This window comes from Impatiens glandulifera, chromosome 5, assembly GCF_907164915.1.
Source record: "Impatiens glandulifera chromosome 5, dImpGla2.1, whole genome shotgun sequence".
Taxonomy (NCBI): domain Eukaryota; kingdom Viridiplantae; phylum Streptophyta; class Magnoliopsida; order Ericales; family Balsaminaceae; genus Impatiens; species Impatiens glandulifera.
Genome location: NC_061866.1, coordinates 50,058,565 through 50,078,460, shown reverse-complemented (window position 1 = coordinate 50,078,460; position 19,896 = coordinate 50,058,565). Strand labels below are relative to the sequence as shown.

The following is a 19,896-nucleotide window of genomic DNA, read 5'->3' as shown; positions in this document are numbered from 1 at the left end:
CTTTGCTTGTTCTTCTTCATATATTGAGATTGAAGGCTTGCTAGAAGTTCCATCATATGTATGGGATATTTCTTCTGTTTTTTGGAAGCAACCAATTCTTTTCCCGCGACATCATGAGTTTGAGGGGCAGGCTGGATGATCTTCGTCGGCTTGTTCTGCGTCATGTATGGAGATTTAAGGCGTGCTGGAATTTTCATATGTCGCACTGGATTTCTCCTTCTTTTTCTTGGAGATCCATCTTTTTCAGGTACTTCATCTTCATCTTCCTCTTCGAGAACACCCACCTCAGTGTGAGCTACCTTAGTTTGAGCCCCCTCACTGTGAGCACGCTCAGTGTGAGCCCCCTCGGTGTGAGCGTCCTGATCGTTTACCCCATGATCCTCAGTGGGTGTTCGATCTTTGAAGTATCTGTGCATGGCATCCCTAAAAGGTTTATTACGGTCCATTGCTCTATAAATTACGTGGAGGGCGTTGTCATACATTGGCGTTGCATCCCAGCCTGAAGTTAAAGATTCCAGTCTTCTCGTGGATTTTTCAATAAACAACGTACATTTAGCAATCCACGCCAAATTCTCTATAAAAGTCAGTTTATCAAAGTCCGGACCTGCCGTGTTAATAGGTGTTATATTCATAGGTAGGCCTTGATTCGTAGGTGTTGATTGCGTTGGTTCTGACCTCATCCTAAGTGGCCTCATCCGAGGTGGTGACCTATTCCTAGGTGGTGACCTATTCCTAGGTTCTGCTGCTGCTGCCGCCGCCGCCTTTGGGGTCTCAGACACCCCCTCATTCATATCCTCCTCATCATTATCCCCCACATCCCCGGTAGTGGAATTCATCCCACAACGCTTCCTCGTCCGAATCCTCTATTTTCAATCTCCGTATCCAGTCTAAACTTCAAAGTCGTGTCATTCCAACATGACAGTATTGGAAATCGACGGTCATTAACTCCTCCCAGTTGTGGGTTGCTCACCCTATACACGTAGCACAACTGAACACAAACATATGTTAATTAAAACCAATTATTTTTGCAAACAGAGAAATTAAGTAACGGATAACTTACAATAAGGAACGTCTGTGGTCCTTGGAAATGTCGTTTTTCATTCTCCTTCACTTTTGCGCATGATTGAACTAATCCTTCAAGTACAAATTTGCACCAATTGAACTTCTTGATATTATGAACATCTGAAATAGATTTCAGAATTCTATACCTGCAAGGGGAAAAAACTTATTTGAGGATTTATTAACATGTCATATAAGTTGTCATGCAAATGAAATAACAAAAATGATAGTACCTTGATAGTTGACCTAAGTGATCACACTAGAGAAAGCAGCTGACAACAAATAATACGAAGTCTATCTTAAAATTGTTGTCAGCAGCTTTGTTCTCAATCATTTTCGTCGGCATAGCAGTCACTAAAGGAGCGCCATTAATAGGGTTACCCCATCGAGTCCTAAATGCCTTCAGCTTGTCATCAGTCTCGTTATTCTGATATTCTACAATGTCCAACTCCCCTCTGGGGAGACCCAATACCATTTCAACATCTTCTTCTTCGATTTTCACTTCCTCGCCATTCTCTAGAGTGAAAGAACATTTATCACAGTCAAACTGCCTCACTAGATAACGGGATATCTCCCCGGGGCATTTTGAAAGTGATAATGAAAGTAGATGGCCAAAGCCTATTGACTTCACAGCCTCCTTTTGATCATTAGACAGAAGTTGGAGAAGATTGAAAAGGCCAAAAGAAGATGTCCTAGTTAAAAAAAGGTTGTGTGGGGCTGCTTTGGGAGCTGCTGCTCTAGGGGATTTCGGAACTAATTTGGGAGCTTTTGGGGATTTGTGAACTGCTTTGGGAGATGCTGCTTCTTGGGCATTCTTTTTACGTTTATTTGCCCTACAAAAACAAAAGATAAACATTTAAAAAACATGAAACAGATAATCTAAGAGAAACAAAGTTAAAGCAAGTTAAAAACCAAGAGAAAACAAGTTAAAAAATTAAATTTCGGGTCCCGAAACAACATTTCGGGTCCCGAAACCACCCATTTCGGGTCCCGAAACCACACTTTCGGGACCCTTAACAGTCAAACATTACAAAATCCGATTTATGGGTCCCGAAACCACCCATTTCGGGTCCCGAAACCACACTTTCGGGACCCATAACAGCCAAACATTACAAAATCCGATTTATGGGTCCCGAAACCACCCATTTCGGGTCCCGAAACCACACTTTCGTGACCCATAACAGCCAAACATTACAAAATCAGATTTATGGGTCCCGAAACCACCCATTTCGGGTCCCGAAACCACCCATTTCGGGTCCCGAAACCACCCATTTCGGGACTCATAACAGCCACACATATCAAAATTCAATTTTGGAGTCCCGAAACAACACATTTCGGGTCCTGAAACAACACATTTCGGGTCCCGAAACAACACTTTCGGGTCCCGAAACCACACTTTCGGGACCGTTCATTCAAAAAACATATCAAAATCAAATTTCTGGACTATGTAATCATACTTTCGGGTCCCCGAAACAACACTTTCGGGACCCATAACAGCCAAACATATCAAAAATCACATAAATCATCACATAGAAGCAAATAAACACAAAATCAACCATTTCTATCGTTAAAATCATTAGAATCAGCAGAATCATAAAAATCCATAACCCTAACCCTAAACCCTAACCCTAACTGCAAAAACCTAAACGGTCTTCAAATCATCAAAATGTTTTAGGATTCTAAAGGAGATGTTATTTACCTTGTCCTTGGAGATTTTGGAGTCTTGCTTGGAGATGTACCTGGACCACCAGCCTGAAAAAGAGAAAAGATATTTACGAATGCAGACAGTGAAGTGAACAGAAATACCCGAAGGAAAAGACCTACCATTTTCGATCGAAAGAAAGAAGATGAATAAAGTTGAAGAAGTCGGAGATGCCGCCGCCGGAGAGAAAAATCGCCAGAGAAGAGAAAAATCGCCGGAAAGAATAAATGAAAAGAAGAAAGAGAGAGGAAAGAAGAAGGGGGAAACTGAAACGTTTTTCTTTATTTTTTTCTTTTTTTTTCTCTCTCTCCTAGCTGGCAAGGCCACGTAGATTCGTGGCCTTGCTTTCGCTACTCATTCGTTGATATTATCATTTCTCAATAAGAAAATACAAACAATAATTTTAAAAAAATATTTTATAAATTTATTACTTAATTTAAAAAAAATTGATTTATCGGTTCCTGGTTAAACTGGTTATCGACCGGAACCGATCAAAACCGGTAGAACTAGAACCGATACCATTAACGGCCGGTTAACCGGTTTGTAAAATAAAAGTCAAAATCGGTATTAACTGGAACCGTTTAACCGGCTGAACCCCTACACCCAGGATCCGACTGCTACAAATGGAGGGAGGGTGAAGATGGACTTTCTAGAATAAGGGCAGCAATTAAGCAAATATTAAAAATAAGTCCTTCAAGTTATCTGTAGTTACGATTGTGGTCAGTTAGTTATGCCATGTAATTAGTTGGTTAAACCGTTTGTCAGAAAAGATTTCTTGGCCTAAATATAAATAGAATCAAGAATCTCTATAAAAGATATCATAAAGTCTTTCATGTTCTCTTCTCCTTCTACAATCTGTTTCTCATCTAACCCTTAATTCTACTCAAGAACTGTATCTGTACCAGAAACTACCGAAACTACTTCATCTTCTTCGTCCTGCTCTTTCTTATCATCAAGCAACCCACATTCAATTCTCATGGCCATCAGTAGTTGTGGAGAAACAAGAGACCGGGCAACCTCACCATTTCTGCCCTCTGCTGCTAATTTTTTTGAGCTCTTTCTACTGGCTAATTTATTATCCCCAGCTCCCTGACCTCGGTAGAGTATCACTTTACTTGGCTCTTGTGAGACTAAGACGGAACCTGTTGCTTCCTGTTAGAACTTGACTTATTTAATAACAAAGATCTAGATGAAATAGTTCACAATTCAAATTTAATTAAGAAAAACAGCAACATACCTCAAGTTTGAAGACCAGTTCCTGGACTGAAGTTCCCTTGGCTCTTCCTTTCACATTCACTATGGCCAGAGGATGCTTTTCAAAGTGGGTATTGATTGTTTTAGCAATTCCAGTTATACTGTTACTCTTTCCTGACAATGTTGAGTCATTCACTTCAGTTTATTCATCTATAGCCAGGAAAACAAAATACTACTTTTCAAAGCTTAAGCTCACAAATTACATCTTTTTGTTAAGAAAAATATGGATAGACACTAATTTTAATGGAAGATCCCGAGATTGGATTCCAAAGAAACTAGGAATTGGTGTTTGATCTGGGGTCATTTCAAATTTGTTTTTTTTAATATTAGTGAAGAAAGTGGTTTATTTAGATAAATTATCATCCTTCCGATTTAATATTTTAGTTAATGATTTGAATGATAGAAGGGAATAAATGATTGTTGATGAGATAATGGTTTATTTAGATCCCTTAGCACTTAGAAGGATAACTCCCATTAAGACATAAGCCACTATAACCAAAACACGAGTACATAAATAAAACACCAGAAAGTCTGTTGGGCACTTAGCATTACTTACCTACAGCAAGCACAGGACGCTGCCGCTTTTTCATACTGAGAGCCTGTTTCCTTAAAGCAAGTTTCTCTTTATTGGAAAGTTGTAGAGATCTGGATGGCTTATCACTATTTTTCATGTCATTGCCATGAAAAACATGGAATTTTTTGTTATTTTTTGGAATGAAGCTTATTGCACCGAGTGACTGCAGCAGGCAGAAAATAATGTTTCCCATCAATAACTAAGCTAGATATGATTTAAATACATTGAGAAGAAATAATATATATACCTCATTATCGTCGTGACATAACACAGAGTCGGTATCATCTCCTTGGTCACTCACAGATGAAGAGGCCAATGTTTCTTTATGCGTTGATCCAGCTATGGCTCGGTCACTCACATATGAAGAGGCCAATGTTTCTTTATGCGATGATCCAGCTATGGCTTGGTCACTCACAGATGAAGATGCCAATGTTTCTTTATGCGATGATCCAGCTATGGTTGTTGCTTCATTTAACACGTGTTTGTGTTCTTGCTCCGCGCTTGCTTGTGATCCATCTACTTCAAGCAGATCCAGAGACCTGATTGTTTCCTTGTCCTTGTCCTGTGCCAAAATAGACCAATGGAGTTTATACTTTACAGAACACCCCAAAATAAGAATGAAAAAGAGAAACAAATTCAATGCCAACACATACCAACTGTAGCTTCAAATCATCTACACTGTCGTTAAGCTTCAAAACGTGAAGTTTCAAGGACTGCATTATGAAAAGCAAACACACAACCAGTATTATATTAGGGTGAAAACTATATACTGTATGAACATTAGTACAGTACAAAAAATAATAAATAACAAAGATGCTAATGAAATTCAAGAAAAAAGTAGAGAAATTATCCTTTACCTCACGGCGTTGGGCTTCCAAAGAGCGTTTCATTGCCTCTTTTTTGTTTAAGAGTGTCTCAGGCCTCAAGCTAGTAGGACGTTCATAGTTCTTTCCTCGGTATACTATTATTGCAAAACCTTTACTCACTCTTTCCACAGCTATTAAGATTCCACCACTCTCTGCCTCAAGCACACGTGCTACTCCATGAATCTCTTCTATATTTCTTCCACCACAAATTATTTTCACAAGTTCTCTATACTTCCAGTGTAGATGCATGTTCTCAATTGTTCCATCAAAGACACCTCTTCTACCTGGTAAGCATAAAAGAAAAGCATGTAAGTTCTCGTCGAGTTCACAATAGCGAGAACTTTCATGTCAAATACATGGGATGTTCTCAAATGTTTATTCTTACTGGGACACTAATCAACTGTTCTAGCTAAAAGCATGACAACTTAGGATCCTAAAAAATCTACATTAGTTATGTTTGTCAACAATCAAATCATAAAATAGGATCATGATTTAGAAAATAATTTGTATACCAAATGAAGCAAGAAAAATCACACTATAATCTGTATCATGATCGAGAATTTTTTTTATACCAAACAAGAAAACAAAAATATCACTTCCAGTTTTAATTTTGAAGATTTTTCATTGAGATCACGATTGTGACAATTTTTTACAAAATACTAGTTTCAAAATAGGCTCAATAATAACTTACCCAAGAGCAAGAATGGCCCCATTTGCAAACCAACTTTCCTCAGCATAAACCTTTCCTCTTTAGTAATGCCTTCCTTATCAACTTCAGCAACTTGGTGAAGTTCTTCTTTCTCCAGTTCAGCAAGAAGCTTCTCTGCCTTCATTTTCTTTTGTAATGTCTGTAGTTGGAACATGGTATACATAACTAATTAGAGATGAACTAAAAAATACAGCTTCAGCATCTTTGAGAAATGAGAAACATACCGTTTCCAATTTGGAGCTAGTCCTTTTAATAGCAGCTTCAGTAGTCTTCAATTTCATTTCTTCAGATAAAGGATTATTTATCTGGTTGCTTTTCACATCACAGTCATCTTGAGAACCATCGTTCATGCTATTGTGTGAGTGCTCCGGCAGAGACAATTTGGAATCGAATAATGCCTTCTTCTCAACTCTATTAACATTTTTCCTCCGGTCTTCAATTGCGGAAGAAACTGCAGCAGGCAGGAAATCCTTTCCTCTATAGAGAACAAAAAACTCACTGTCCCGTGAAAGAAGGGACCCTCCAGTAAGCCGCTGCAACAGTTCACTTTGAATCAATATATTGTCTGAGAAGGAAGCAAAAAATGAGAAAATTTCACCCAATTAATAAATTTAACTATGATTCACAAAGTAAAGATATTCTATTAAGCTTAGTCCATGACAAGTTGATATTGTAAAACTATATAATTGTAGCACATAAGTTTATACAAAATTAAGTGTGTTTTATGACAATAAAAGGCATCAACTGAAAAAAGGAATCCATGTACTACTATGAACAGACAAAGTGAAACAACTATTAGGAGTCAGTGTCCCAACAAAAATGGTCATTTACCCTTATTATAGGAGGCAAGCAAAGTTGTATACTGCAAAGCAAAGGGAAATAAATGAAACAATAGATTCCTAATGTATTTACCAACCTTCAGCTCTTCAGCCATTAATTGACTATTAGTGTTCTGGGCTCCTCTCTTAACTGCAACTTTTACAATCTCACATTTTTCCCAGAGCTTCACAATTGAAGCTGCCAATCCCTGAAGTTTGCGGTTTCTACCTGATAAAAACCATGTATACCTAATATGAGAATGCTTTCAGGAAATTTCTGTCTGTAAGAAACCATTACTCACTCAATGCAAAATGACATGGTAAAGGTCGACCAAGTCTCTTCAGTATTGTCAATTCATCATTAGTTAGTGTAGGTTTGACACCATAAGGAAGAAGACGGAAGGGCTTCTTGAAACCAGGAATAACTGCAGGTAGAAGATCAGCATCAACAGGCAGAGGCTCACATCCCCACCAATCTGTAAATCTTGGACCCAATCCATCTAACAAACGATCAGCCTCTTCAATCATTTGCAACTCACCAGGAAGCTGGAATCGTACTCTACTTTGATAGCCGACACCTTTTACAATTGGTGGCTTATTCGTTTTAGTGGACAAACTTGGTCCACCAGCAGCAGCAGCAGATGAATCATTTGCAGTGTCCTCTATGACAAATGAATCTTCTTCCTTATTCATTTCTATGGCCGAGTCCTCTCTTGATTTTGTTTCACCCAAAGGATTTTCAGCTGAGAAATAAGGATATTTATAATTAGCCCCTCTGTACAGTATAATCTTACTCCCTGACCTCCAAATAACAATGCCGCCAGTTTTTTTCTGAGAACAAGAAGAACAGTTTAAAACAACATCTTACAAGAACACAAATTAGAATGACAATGATTTGAGAAAGTAACAGTTTGATTGATTATATGGAATAAGGCTAACCTCCAGTAAATCATGAGTCCTCTGCATGTTCAACCTGCAAATATCATCACATACAATCTTAACAAGCTCGGTGTTCCTCCACCTTTCGTGAATTCCATTGACTATACCCTCTGTAATCCCCGCTTTTCCAACCTTCAATTTCAACTTTAATCCAATTCCGCTTGCTCTCAGTCTCCGAAGCTCCTCCTTGGGCAATGTCAGCTCCGCAAAGGTCGGCACTTTCTCTTTCCTCTCAACTATTCCCTTCTCTTTCTCCTTAATTTTTTCTCTCCTAACACCATTCCTCAATTCGTGAAACCTCTGTATCGCGTTTCCAAATCCAGGCTCCGGAACCGGATTCTCCGGTGTGCTCCAGCTCGTGTCTATCGTGTGGCCAACTCGGTACTTTGGCAAGTGTTTGGGAAGAGGAATAAATATCTCGCCTGGTGAAGTATTCTTCGTGTCGTCGGTTCGTTTAACATCGTCCTCGTCGTCACTGACGTAACCGAGGCTGCGAAGCTTCTCGGCGATTCTTTTAATGGCGGATTGAGGAAGTGTTTGCGAATCGGCATGGTTTACGGCAGCAGCGGAAGAACGAAAGCGGATAAGTCTGTGGGGAAGGTTAGGTTTTTGGAAAGGAAGAAGATTTTGAATATGGAAGTAATAAGAGGGTTTAGTGAGGGTTTTGGATGATACAAAGGGTTGGTGATTGAATATGAAAATCGACGACATTTGTGTGGATTACATAAAGAAGATAGTTCAATTCTGTTCTTGCAAATGGCGTCCGAATCAGGCCGGCGCCGGCTAAGGGTAAGTTGGATAGGACTCCACAGGGTCTTCCAAATCAGATTATAGTATTATTATTTTTAAAAAGTAATAAATTTAAATTCAATAAAGACCTTATATTTTATGATGTTTTTGTCAATTTAGATATCAAATCATATGCATATCAGGAAATTTGACGAAATGATATGTGCATAAATTAAATTGTAACGATGATTCTTTAAAAACAAATTTAACAAAAATATATCTTTCGCTTAATGCGAAAATGAAGATTGTCACGTGAAGGGAAGACATGTGAAAGTTCAAACTGATGGTGTCTTTCGCGTGACAATCCTGCCCTTCGCGTGACTATTCTGTACTTCGCGTGAGCCGGTAATTTCGTCAAAATATTTTGAAGAGGTTATTTATTTGCGCAATTTAATTTATCTGTTGGTCAGCAGCGCAGTTAAGGCTATTTTTCAATTTTCTCTGCATATCGGATATCCCACTTTTACTTTTTATTTTGAAACAACGATAAAAAAAAAAATAAAGTAGTAATTTACTGCACTGGTATGGTAAGAGATAGATACATATAGTAAATACAACAATTGTTGTTTATTTTTATTTTAGAATTAAGTAAAAGTTAGCATCGCACTTTAAAATCATCTCCGTAAGAATTATAAAATAAGTGCTTAGAAAGTTTGATATGTTTTTTTTTTATATATTAATAAAAGTTCAAGAACTATTGTAACTTTATCCCCTTTATAAATGAGAAGTTTTTTAATGAAAGAGTCGTTAATTTTTATTCTCAATCTTTAAGATTAGGCATGGCAAAGTGGACCCGACGGTTCGGGTACCCGAAGGAACCGAACCGATCGGTTCGGGTAGTTTCTTTGATTTTCGGTTCCGGGGCAAAATCGGGGCGGAACCAATCGGTTCGGGTACCCAATGTATAAACCGAGTTCAGAACCGAACCGATAGATCAAGTACGCAGGGATGAACTCCTTTGCCCTCGGCAAACTGATCGCAACTCTGATCGATCAAGTAGAAGAAGGGATGAACTCTTTTGCCATATGATTCAGCTTCAAATTCGTAAACACGTCCGCGATTTGCATCTCAACTTAAGGCAACCACTACTTCGACAGTCATCGCACAAAAACAACACAAACCCACAAAAAAAAATAGAAAACTCAAAACTGAATGAAATGAAAAATGAGAAATCTGAAAATAGAGAGAATGATAGAACAAAAGTTCCTCTTTTTCTCTTTCTTTAACTAGTTGATTGCTGGTAGTGATAATGTAATCTAAAAAAGGGTAAGGGTGCAGTAATGGTGAAACCTAATCTTTCATTCTTTTATCAAAATGGGAATATGATGAGAGAGAACCATGTTGTTTTTTTCTGTCCTTTTTGTTGTAAAAAATATACTTTTTAGCCCATTATGTTTAGCCCATTATAAAGAGAAAGATAGTGAAATGAGATTTAGATCATCCCTAAATTGACTTGGTTTGAGATTTAGGTCATCCCTAAAATGACTTGGTTTGATTTGTAAATTTTCTCAAAACTTTTTAGATTTGATTAATGATCATATTAAAAATAAAATTTAAAAAAATTCAGAACTTTTAATTTAAAAATCGGGTCTGGGTCGGGTACCCATCGGGTCGGAACCGGTCAGGTTCGGGTCAATAATGGACCCGATTTTTCGGGGCAGATTCGGGTCCGGTTCGGTTCGGGTCCGGTTCGGGTCCCCCGAAACCCGGAAATTTGCCATCCCTATTTAAGATCCTCTTTTCCTTATATTGGATTCTAAACCCTAACTCAAAGAAACAAACAATTTCACTCCCACACAATAAATTTTGTTATGAAGTATGGAACATGACAATAAATTTTATGAAGTATGGAACATGGAGGTAGACAACAATATATTCAGATAATTTATAATTTATGTTTTAAACTAATTTTAAAATAATAAATTAAATAAATAATATTAATATAATAAAATTTCATACAAATTTTCTTATCAAACATATACATAAATATTAAGGTGGTATATTGGTAAATTTTATCTGATACTTATAATATAAATTAATATATTTTAAATACGAATCAAATTATTTTAATTTTTTAAATAAACTATATTGACTGGATATTTTTCAGTTGAGATTAATTTGTTATAATAACTTCACGATTTAGACAGGTGGTTTGAATAATTCAACCCTAAAGAATATTCCTCACTTTTAATTCATTTCTGTTTTCAAGTCTTTTTCAGGTGAATTAGCTAGACAGGTGGTTTGAAAAATTCAACTAATTAATCATATAAGTGGTTTGAATGTTCGCAGCCAGTATCTATTAATTATCAATTATTGATATTAAATTCTACACTTAAAATATCTGTAAAATCTTGTTTTAATTATCATAAAAACTCAAATCCACTAACTTAAGCTTTATCACAATATATAAATATATATATCCATGCATGGTAAACAAATATAAGAGCCCTACGTACACTTAAAATATTCCCAATATATATTATATATTAGGATGCATGTAATTTTATTCTCATAATGAAAATACATTATATATGAGGGTCTCCACTGGATATAACCCATCATAATTAATTTCTTAAATGAAATTCGACATCACAAATTTATAATCGAAATTGATTTATTCAAACATGCACTATAAGTACGTACGTACGTAGTTCTTCGTTTTTGATCCGGCCGGCTCGATCGATCGATCAAACACGGTATAAGGCCCTGATTCCATTAATATCGTCCTGGTCTAAGCCCTTCCTTTGGCCTCCGGGAATAATTGACCACATTATTGCTTGCTCAAACTCACTGTGATGCAACCCCAGCTGGTGACCGATCTCGTGCAAGGCTACAGACTCTAGGTCCATCGCACCGGGGACCCCACCATCCGCCCAGTTCTCGTCGATATCATAGTGGGCCCGTCCGTCTGTTGGGGCCCACGCGTGCCCGGCTACGCGACCGCGCCCGTCAAACGGTTCATCATTAGGATTACTCGTAGGAGTACGACCATGGAACTCCACCTTCATGTCGGCACTGTTGAAGCTCACCTGGGAAAACCTGAAATGGGTTCGCGCTTCCCACTTGGTATACGCTCTGGCGATGATACTCGAGAATCGGGGCGGCGTTCCGGGTGCGAATCCGTATGTTAGACGGGTTTTACCCGCGGGCCACCTAAGATTATTGTCGAAGAATCGAAAATGAGAGACGGTTTTGAATGATCCAAGGTGGCGACCATGGTTTGATGATGATCTCTCCATGGTGTTGGTTCCGTTTATGATGTCGGGGCAGCCACACCGAGGCATGGACATCGTTGACAAGGTTTGGGTGTCGAGAACTCCGGTTGGGCGGAGGTGGAAATTTTTTTGGTATGTTTTCACCGCCGCCTCCAAGAGATCGTCAAACTCGTCGTTATTTGAGCTTGAATTGTTGGAGTGGTCGTAGTGAACATAACCGAATTTTTCGAGATAGTTTTTGAGTTGATGGATTCCTTTCACTTTCTCGCCCTTGTGGCACCCCTTGAGGTTTTTCAAGAATCCAAAGGGCGAGGAATAGGGATCGGAAGCACTTGCTAGGGCAACAAATGCGAGAGCAAGAAAGAGTACCAAAATGGTTATGGGGAGCTGAAAATGTGGTTTTGCAGCCATAATGAATATTTTTTTTTCTTGAGCTCTAAGTTTTGTGACTTGTGTGTTGTAGCTCAGATTTTGGTCCTATTTATAGATTTATTTTGGCTAAGGTGTGGTTTTGGAATTCCACAACTTGTGAATTGGTTTTAAAATAATTTGTTTGCTACCTTATATTGATATTTCTACTTGTTACGTTATCCTCACATTTGTGGTACCCATTTTTTATTTATTTATCTAATTGAATGAGTATCCTAATTGAAGATCTTATTTATTTATTTATTTATTTTAGTATTTATAAATTAGTAGTATGTTTAGGGACAATATGCAAATTTAAGTAATTTTATATATTGTATAATTTGTGTGTCATAATATGAATGAAATAAATTGATAAATAAATATTTTTTCTTTAAAAAAAAGTTTAATTATTATAATAGTTATAATATTTAATAATTTCCAAATAAATTATAAATTATATTAAATTGATCCTAGATAAAGTTGTACAAATAATTATTCAAATAAAGAAATTCATATTAAAAAAATACACTATTAATTTCTACATGATTTAAAGGTAAATTTTCCTAAAAAAGAGTTTGAAAAATTTAACTAATTAAGAAAAACATGTACTACTTTCTTTTTTCAAATTATATTTTTACTCAAAATAAAAATATTTTATAAAATAAATTATAAATAGAGAGCAAAGATTTATATATATATTATATTGAAAATAAATTATAGAGAAAATATTTATTTAAATATATATTTATATTATATTGAGAAATAAAGTTGTAGATAAATTATTTTAAAACAAAAATTAAAATATATAATATTATATCCTTTAAAATTATAAAAATCAGTTCTATAAGCGACAAACCTTGTAAATAATTTCCATAGAGAAAAGTGTATATTTACAAATGTTTGAGTTGAATTAATTTAATTATAATAAAAATGCCGACGACTAAGATATAGAAGTATAGCTTAAGACAATTGGTCCATCCCCAATGAGTAGTCATGCATTACGGTCTTTTGAGGGTTTTAAAATTCTTATAAAAAAACAAATATTGAATTGTTTATGTTTTCTCTTATTTTAATAATTCAACACTGGAAGTATTAAGGAAGTTCTTTCGAAGCATTCAAATGAAATGGAGGCATATTCATTTTTATTTTAAAATATCATTTAAGTAGATGACAAAAATATTTAATTAAATAAACCCCAATATATATATATATATATTATCCTCTCATTTACTTCCATTTACAACAAACTATCATTAAATATTGATATTCTCTTTTCTAAGCTAAGTATAATTATTAGTTCACTTTTCTTTAATTACCTTAATGGTTTCCATTTCTGTCTAGAACAAAAATTGAAAAACTCCTCCATACAATTTTTTCTATTCTTTATAATATTTTTTAAAACAATATAGACAATATATAATATTATAGGAAGTATATTTTAAGTAACTTTTATTTTGAATACTGAAATCTGACACTTCATAACTATAGTTTTCGCTTTCATTTAAAATATTTTAAATGAGAATTGAATATGTAACATGCTGTCTTGAATCATTTTTGTCACTTAAACTACTCCATTGTATATGCTCATATGTTAATACATTTGATAGGTTCAGAGCCGGCCCCGAGGTTTTGGCTGCCCTAGTCTCGGTAGAAAAAGTTCGATATATTTTTTGTTACCCTAAGTCTAGTTTTAAAAATTGATAAAAAAAAAATCGTTTTTGGTGAGATTTGAACCCATAACCACATTGAAACTTTAAATACATATCTTGAATCACCAAGTTACAGCCAATGATGTTTAAAATTACAATAAATATAACTAAATATTTTGATATTTTTAACAAATGGGCTGCCCTAGGGAGTGGGTTGCCCTAGCCCGAGGGCTTGCCGGGCTTACCCCAGGGCCGGCCCTGGATAGGTTACGTAGTTATCTCTAAGGGTGAGTCGATACTCTATACATAATTTTTTTATTCATACCTTACCAAAAGTTTTAGTATATGAAAATTCATACATTTACATTACCTTCATATCACTCTACTTTGATTTTGGTATACTTTTATTTTGGTACGGTATTAATATATGTTATTCATACCTAAAAAATATACTCTGTTAATTTTATTTCACACATTTTCTAATTAAAAGTGTGAGAAATCAAAACACTTTCTTGTTTAAATGTCTCATTCATCAATATAGTTTATATTTTATCACCTCACTTGTTTCGTAGAGACAACGCCGATCCCAAACAACCCCGAAGTTTTTGGGGTCCTATGCGTAAAAAAATTGTTCTTACTTTTTATTTAACTTTTATATTTTATGTTATATTAAAGACATTAATAATTTTGTATTATATTTAACATAAATAATTTAACTTAATTTGTTAAATGATATAATATTTTTTAAGAGATCTTAAGTTCAAACTTGTTAAGGTATTTATATTTTTTATAAATTTGAAAGAGGTCTTAGGCTCAAACCAATCATATACAACTAAATAGCATTAGTTGTCTTACCTACGACCAACCATGCGATAAGATGACCAAACTTACACATTTTTAATAAGTGGTTTTCAACCGGCCATTTGTCCTTCCAAAAACGACTAGAATCTTAGCTTTACAGAACTTACATATTTTAGTTGGTTGTATTTTTTCATCAACCAACTCTCTTGTTTTTTTTTCACAGTGTTCTTAGAATATACAATTCTACAATGTTTAGGAGTTATAACATGAAGTTTTGGTTTTGAAGTAGTCCGTACTCTCTTTTGAGTCGTGGACTCTTATGTTTTGAACTTTATTGTGTTTTGTATTTGAGGTAAATCTAACAACATATTAGATTCTACTGTATCTATTCTGAAATAAAAAATACTTTATTGTAAAATAAAATTAGTTTTATACATGACTATAAATTGTATATATTAAATAATATTAAAGTATAATTATTTTTTGATTTGATTTTAAAAAATTATATTTTATAATTGAATTAATATCAAATTTATTAAAATATATTCCGAAGAAAAATTAATTTACTAAAATTGATTGGTTGATAATTGTTTGATATTACTGGAAACTTTAGCCTTTTTGAAAACACATAGGTCACAAAAATCCAAACCTCATTCATTTTTAGACATTTTTACTTTGTCACAACTAATAATAAGATGTGAAATCACATAAAAATTTATACATCAATCTTTCCATTTCCACTAATACGTTTTAATTTAGAAATAACAAATAATGACATAATTTAAGTAGACATATATTCTAACCAGGGACAAATCCATGATTCAGTGATGGGGTGGGCTTAAAAAAAATTAAAGTGGGCTTAAATATATAACGATTTTTTTTTGAATAAAATGAGTAAATAAAGATAAGGTTTACAATTTTTTTAATAAGTAAATAAACAAAATAGTGAATTCTATTGATTTTTTTTAAAAAAAAATTATGATATAATGTCACATTTTAACCGTAATTTTTTTTTTCGGGATGAGCCGAACCCCTACATAAATTCGTCCATAATTCTAACGCGCTCTTGATGAGAACGCGTAACTTATTTGTTAAAATTAGATTATATTATTGTTTAAAAATAATAATAAATTTAAATTTAAACTCAATCAAGACCGTATATTTGAGGATATTTTTGTTTGTATATCAAATCATATATATCCAATCATTTATAATTTAGGTTTTAAAATAATTTTAAAATAAAAAATAAAAATTATTAATATAATAACAATTTAAACAAAATTTTCTATATTGATTATTTAATTGACTGGATTTTCCGGTTCATTTTAAGGACGAATTTATGATTTTCTTTTTTCTCGGGTTACAAAGATTATATGTATTACAATATTACGAGTAAAAGTGAGCCTATTAAGCACATTAATTGAATCAATCTATGAATATCCTACTAAAATAAAATAAATACACCAAATTTAAAAAGTAATTAGAATACTCGATTTAAATAACAAATTTATATATATGAAATTTATAGTTGAAAAAAAATTATGGTAAGGAAACATGAAAAGTTAAACTAATTAGGTTTTAAATAAGTGAAGATTAACTATATAAATAAATAAAATATAAAAGTTTAGTTGAGTAGATTTCAGTCTAATTTGATAAAAATATAGAGAAAAAAAGGAAAAAAAATAAAAACAGATTATCGAACGAAAAGACATTCAATAAGACGATTATAGAATATTAATACATCTAAATCGTTTTGAAAAAATAAATAATACATCAATTTTCAAATGAATGGCTTGCTATATCCGATCAGTTTGTTCTAGGGTCGAATATTTATTTTATAATAGATATAATTTATTACTGAACCAAATTAATATAACTGTTTTTAAAAAAAAAAATTATTATTAATTTATATTTTTTATAAACTTTTGAATAGTTTAAAATTAATTTATAATTAAATTTATAATTCTTTACTATGTAATTTAATACGGTTTAAATGATCTAATTCTTAAGTTTAGTTAATAATTATTCTAGTGATGTTTGTATACTACTCGATATTCATATAACTATTTAGATATTGTTATTATTGTTCTACTATTATCGTATATATTTTAATTTTCTTTTTTTGTTGGTTTAATATTACTCAATGTTTTTTTATTATGAAAATTATGATTATTAGGGTGATCATTTTCTCTATTTATATTTGAGTTATTATATTGGAAAATTAAGATGTATATTTGAGTTATTATATTGGAAAATTAAGATGGTAACTTTATTACTCAAATACATATTCTTAAGTAGTTAAGTTAATGCAATCCATAAATTGATATTTTAAAAGTAATATTTTTTATTTAACTATAATTTCTTTAGAAAATTTATAAAAATGGTTATTTTAGTATTATATTGAGTGAAAAGGTTCATATAAAACTATAAAGATTGTTATTTTAATATTATCTTAGTGTGAGGCTGGATCCTTGTTTGCTTCCAAAACTACTGAATTAACTAACTCATATCCAGTTTTTTTCTAATTTTTACCAAATAAAAGTTTTTAGAATAAAACTAAAGTAAAACCAAAAAATCCCTTTTCACACGCCTTAGAGTAATTAAGTCACTAATTCTACATAAATCCACCCCCTTAAGCTAGCTTTGTCCTCTATAACAAGGTAGCGTTTGGTACGTTATACAAATTATATAGATATAAGTTGTATAGAGGTATAAATTGTAATGAGGTATAAATAATATAGGGTAGTATAAATTATATAGGTTATTGATGTTTGGTATAAATTATAAGAAATGGTATAAGTTGTATATAGTTTATAATTTTGTGTTTGGTATATAGTATAAGTTGTATATATATTAATTTAAAATGTTAATTATTATTATTTTATATATATTTATATTATAAATAATATTGTTTATTATTATAAATTATTGTACTATTATTTTATAATTAATGTAAATTTAATTAACATATAAAAAATTAATTATAATATAAACGATAATTTATGTTTATTTAATTTAAATATTATTAATAATTGTAATAAAATAAAATATTATTTATAATATAAGTAAATATAGAAAATAATAATTAATAAAATTATTGTTATAAAAATAAATAAATATTTTTTAATTAAAATATTGAATTATTTAAAAAATATCAATATTAAAAATAATTATATATATAATAATAATATTATTAAAATTAAATAAAATATATTTAATATTATATAATAATATAATATTAATAAAGAGTATAATGAGAAATTAAAAATTAAATATATAAGAATAGTGTTAAGGGGGACTAATTACTATTTTATACCAAATATGAGATACAAATTATATATGGTATAAATTTATACTAATAGTAAATATATAAAAAATACCGTATTAAAACACTGGTATAGTTTATACTATACCAATAGTGTAGTACCCCTTTGTAACACCAACCAAACGTAGCACAAGAGTAGTAACTCTTTTATAAAACTCATACAATACATATATCCATGCATGCATGGTAAACAAATATAAGATCCCTACACTTAAAAACATTCCCAATATTATATATTAGTAGGATCGATCGATGCATGTAACTTTATTCTCATAATGGAAATACAGATATATATAATTATATATGAGGGTCTCCACTAGCTAGATATAACTCATTATAATTTCTTAAATGAAATTAGACATTACAAATTAATTTATAATCCGGCCCAATATATAACCGAAATTGATTTATTCAAACATTAGAAGTACGTACGTAGTTCTTCGTTTTTGATCCGGCTCGATTGATCAAACGACACGGTATAAGGTCCTAATTCCATTAATATCGTCCTGACGTAAAACCTTTCTTTGGCCTGGGCCAATATTTGCCCACATTATTGCAAACTTATCCTCACTGTGTGCCAACCCCAGCTGGTGACCGATCTCGTGCAAGGCTACAGACTCTAGGTCAAACGCACCGGGGACCGCACCATCCGCCCAGTTCTGATCGATATTATAATGGGCCCGTCCGTCTGTCGGGGCCCACGCGTGCGCCAGAGTGAGGCCGTCGAACGTATCATCAGGATTATTCGTACGACCATGGAACCTCACCTTCATGTCGGCACTGTTGAAGCTCACCTGGGAAAACCTGAAATGGGTTCGCGCTTCCCACTTGGTATACGCTCTGGCGATGATACTCGAGAATCGGGGCGACGTTCCGGGTGCGAATCCGTATGTTAGACGGGTTTTACCCGCAGGCCACCTAGGATTATTGTTGAAGAATTGAAAATGAGAGACGGTTTTGAATGATCCAAGGTGGCGACCATGGTTTGATGATCTCTCCATGGTGTTGGTTCCGTTTATGATGTCGGGGCAGCCACACCGAGGCATGGACATGGTTGACAAGGTTTTGGTGTCGAGAACTCCGGTTGGGTGAAGGTGGAAATTTTTTTGGTATGTTTTCACTGCTGCCTCCAATAGATCGTCAAATTCGTCATTATTTGAGTTTGAATTGTTGGAGTGGTCATAGTGAACATAACCGAATTTTTCGAGATAGTTTTTGAGTTGATGGATTCCTTTCACTTTCTCGCCCTTATGGCACCCCTTAAGGTGCTTGAAGAATCCAAAGGGCGAAGAATAAGGATCGGAAGCACTTGCTAGGGCAGCAAATGCGAGAGCAAGAAAGAGTACCAAAATGGTTATTGGGAGCTGAAAATGTGGTTTTGTAGCCATAATGGTTTTTTTTTTTTCTTGAGCTCTAAGTTTTGTGATTTGTGAGTGTTGTACCTTAGTGTTTGGTCCTATTTATAGATTTATTTTGGCGAAGGTGTGGTTTTGGAATTCAACAACTTGTGACTTGGTTTCAAAATAATTTTTTTTCTACCTTAATTATATTGATATTTCTACTTTTGTTAGGTCATCCCCTAATTGATGAGTTTTATTCTTTTATTTTGGTATTTATAAATTATTTTGGTCATCTCCTAATTAATAAATTGATAACAATAAATGCAATTAAAGGTTATTTTTGTAAAGAAAATAGTATATTTACAAATGTTTGAGTTGTATAAATTTTAAAACAATTGATGAGAAATAAATTTGTAGAGAAATTATTTTAAAACAAAAATTAAAATAT

At 33.3% G+C, this 19,896-nt stretch overlaps 2 protein-coding genes across 3 annotated transcripts; both read right to left on the bottom strand.

Annotated features, from left to right (window-relative positions):
* Nucleotides 1-3,566: 3,566 nt before the first annotated feature.
* Nucleotides 3,567-8,716, bottom strand: LOC124937691 (CRM-domain containing factor CFM2, chloroplastic). Its single transcript, XM_047477996.1, has 11 exons — nt 7,922-8,716; nt 7,285-7,813; nt 7,081-7,211; nt 6,389-6,697; nt 6,147-6,303; nt 5,447-5,739; nt 5,243-5,302; nt 4,837-5,151; nt 4,572-4,752; nt 3,999-4,129; nt 3,567-3,913 (listed from the first exon to the last, which is right to left on the bottom strand). Exons 1-11 carry the CDS (start codon nt 8,630-8,632, stop codon nt 3,641-3,643), a joined length of 3,090 nt encoding a protein of 1,029 aa, XP_047333952.1. The 5' UTR covers nt 8,633-8,716; the 3' UTR covers nt 3,567-3,640.
* Nucleotides 8,717-11,131: 2,415 nt separating this feature from the next.
* LOC124939958 (metalloendoproteinase 1-like) lies at nt 11,132-19,525 on the bottom strand. 2 transcript variants are annotated; one of them, XM_047480425.1, is made up of 2 exons: nt 18,876-19,525; nt 11,132-11,712 (listed from the first exon to the last, which is right to left on the bottom strand). In XM_047480425.1, exons 1-2 carry the CDS (start codon nt 19,494-19,496, stop codon nt 11,398-11,400), a joined length of 936 nt encoding a protein of 311 aa, XP_047336381.1. In that variant the 5' UTR covers nt 19,497-19,525; the 3' UTR covers nt 11,132-11,397. The 2 variants fall into 2 exon arrangements, with proteins under 2 accessions (XP_047336381.1, XP_047336380.1); XM_047480424.1 differs by lacking the exon at nt 18,876-19,525 and having other exon boundaries at nt 11,132-12,391.
* Between the last annotated feature and the right edge of the window lie 371 nt (nt 19,526-19,896).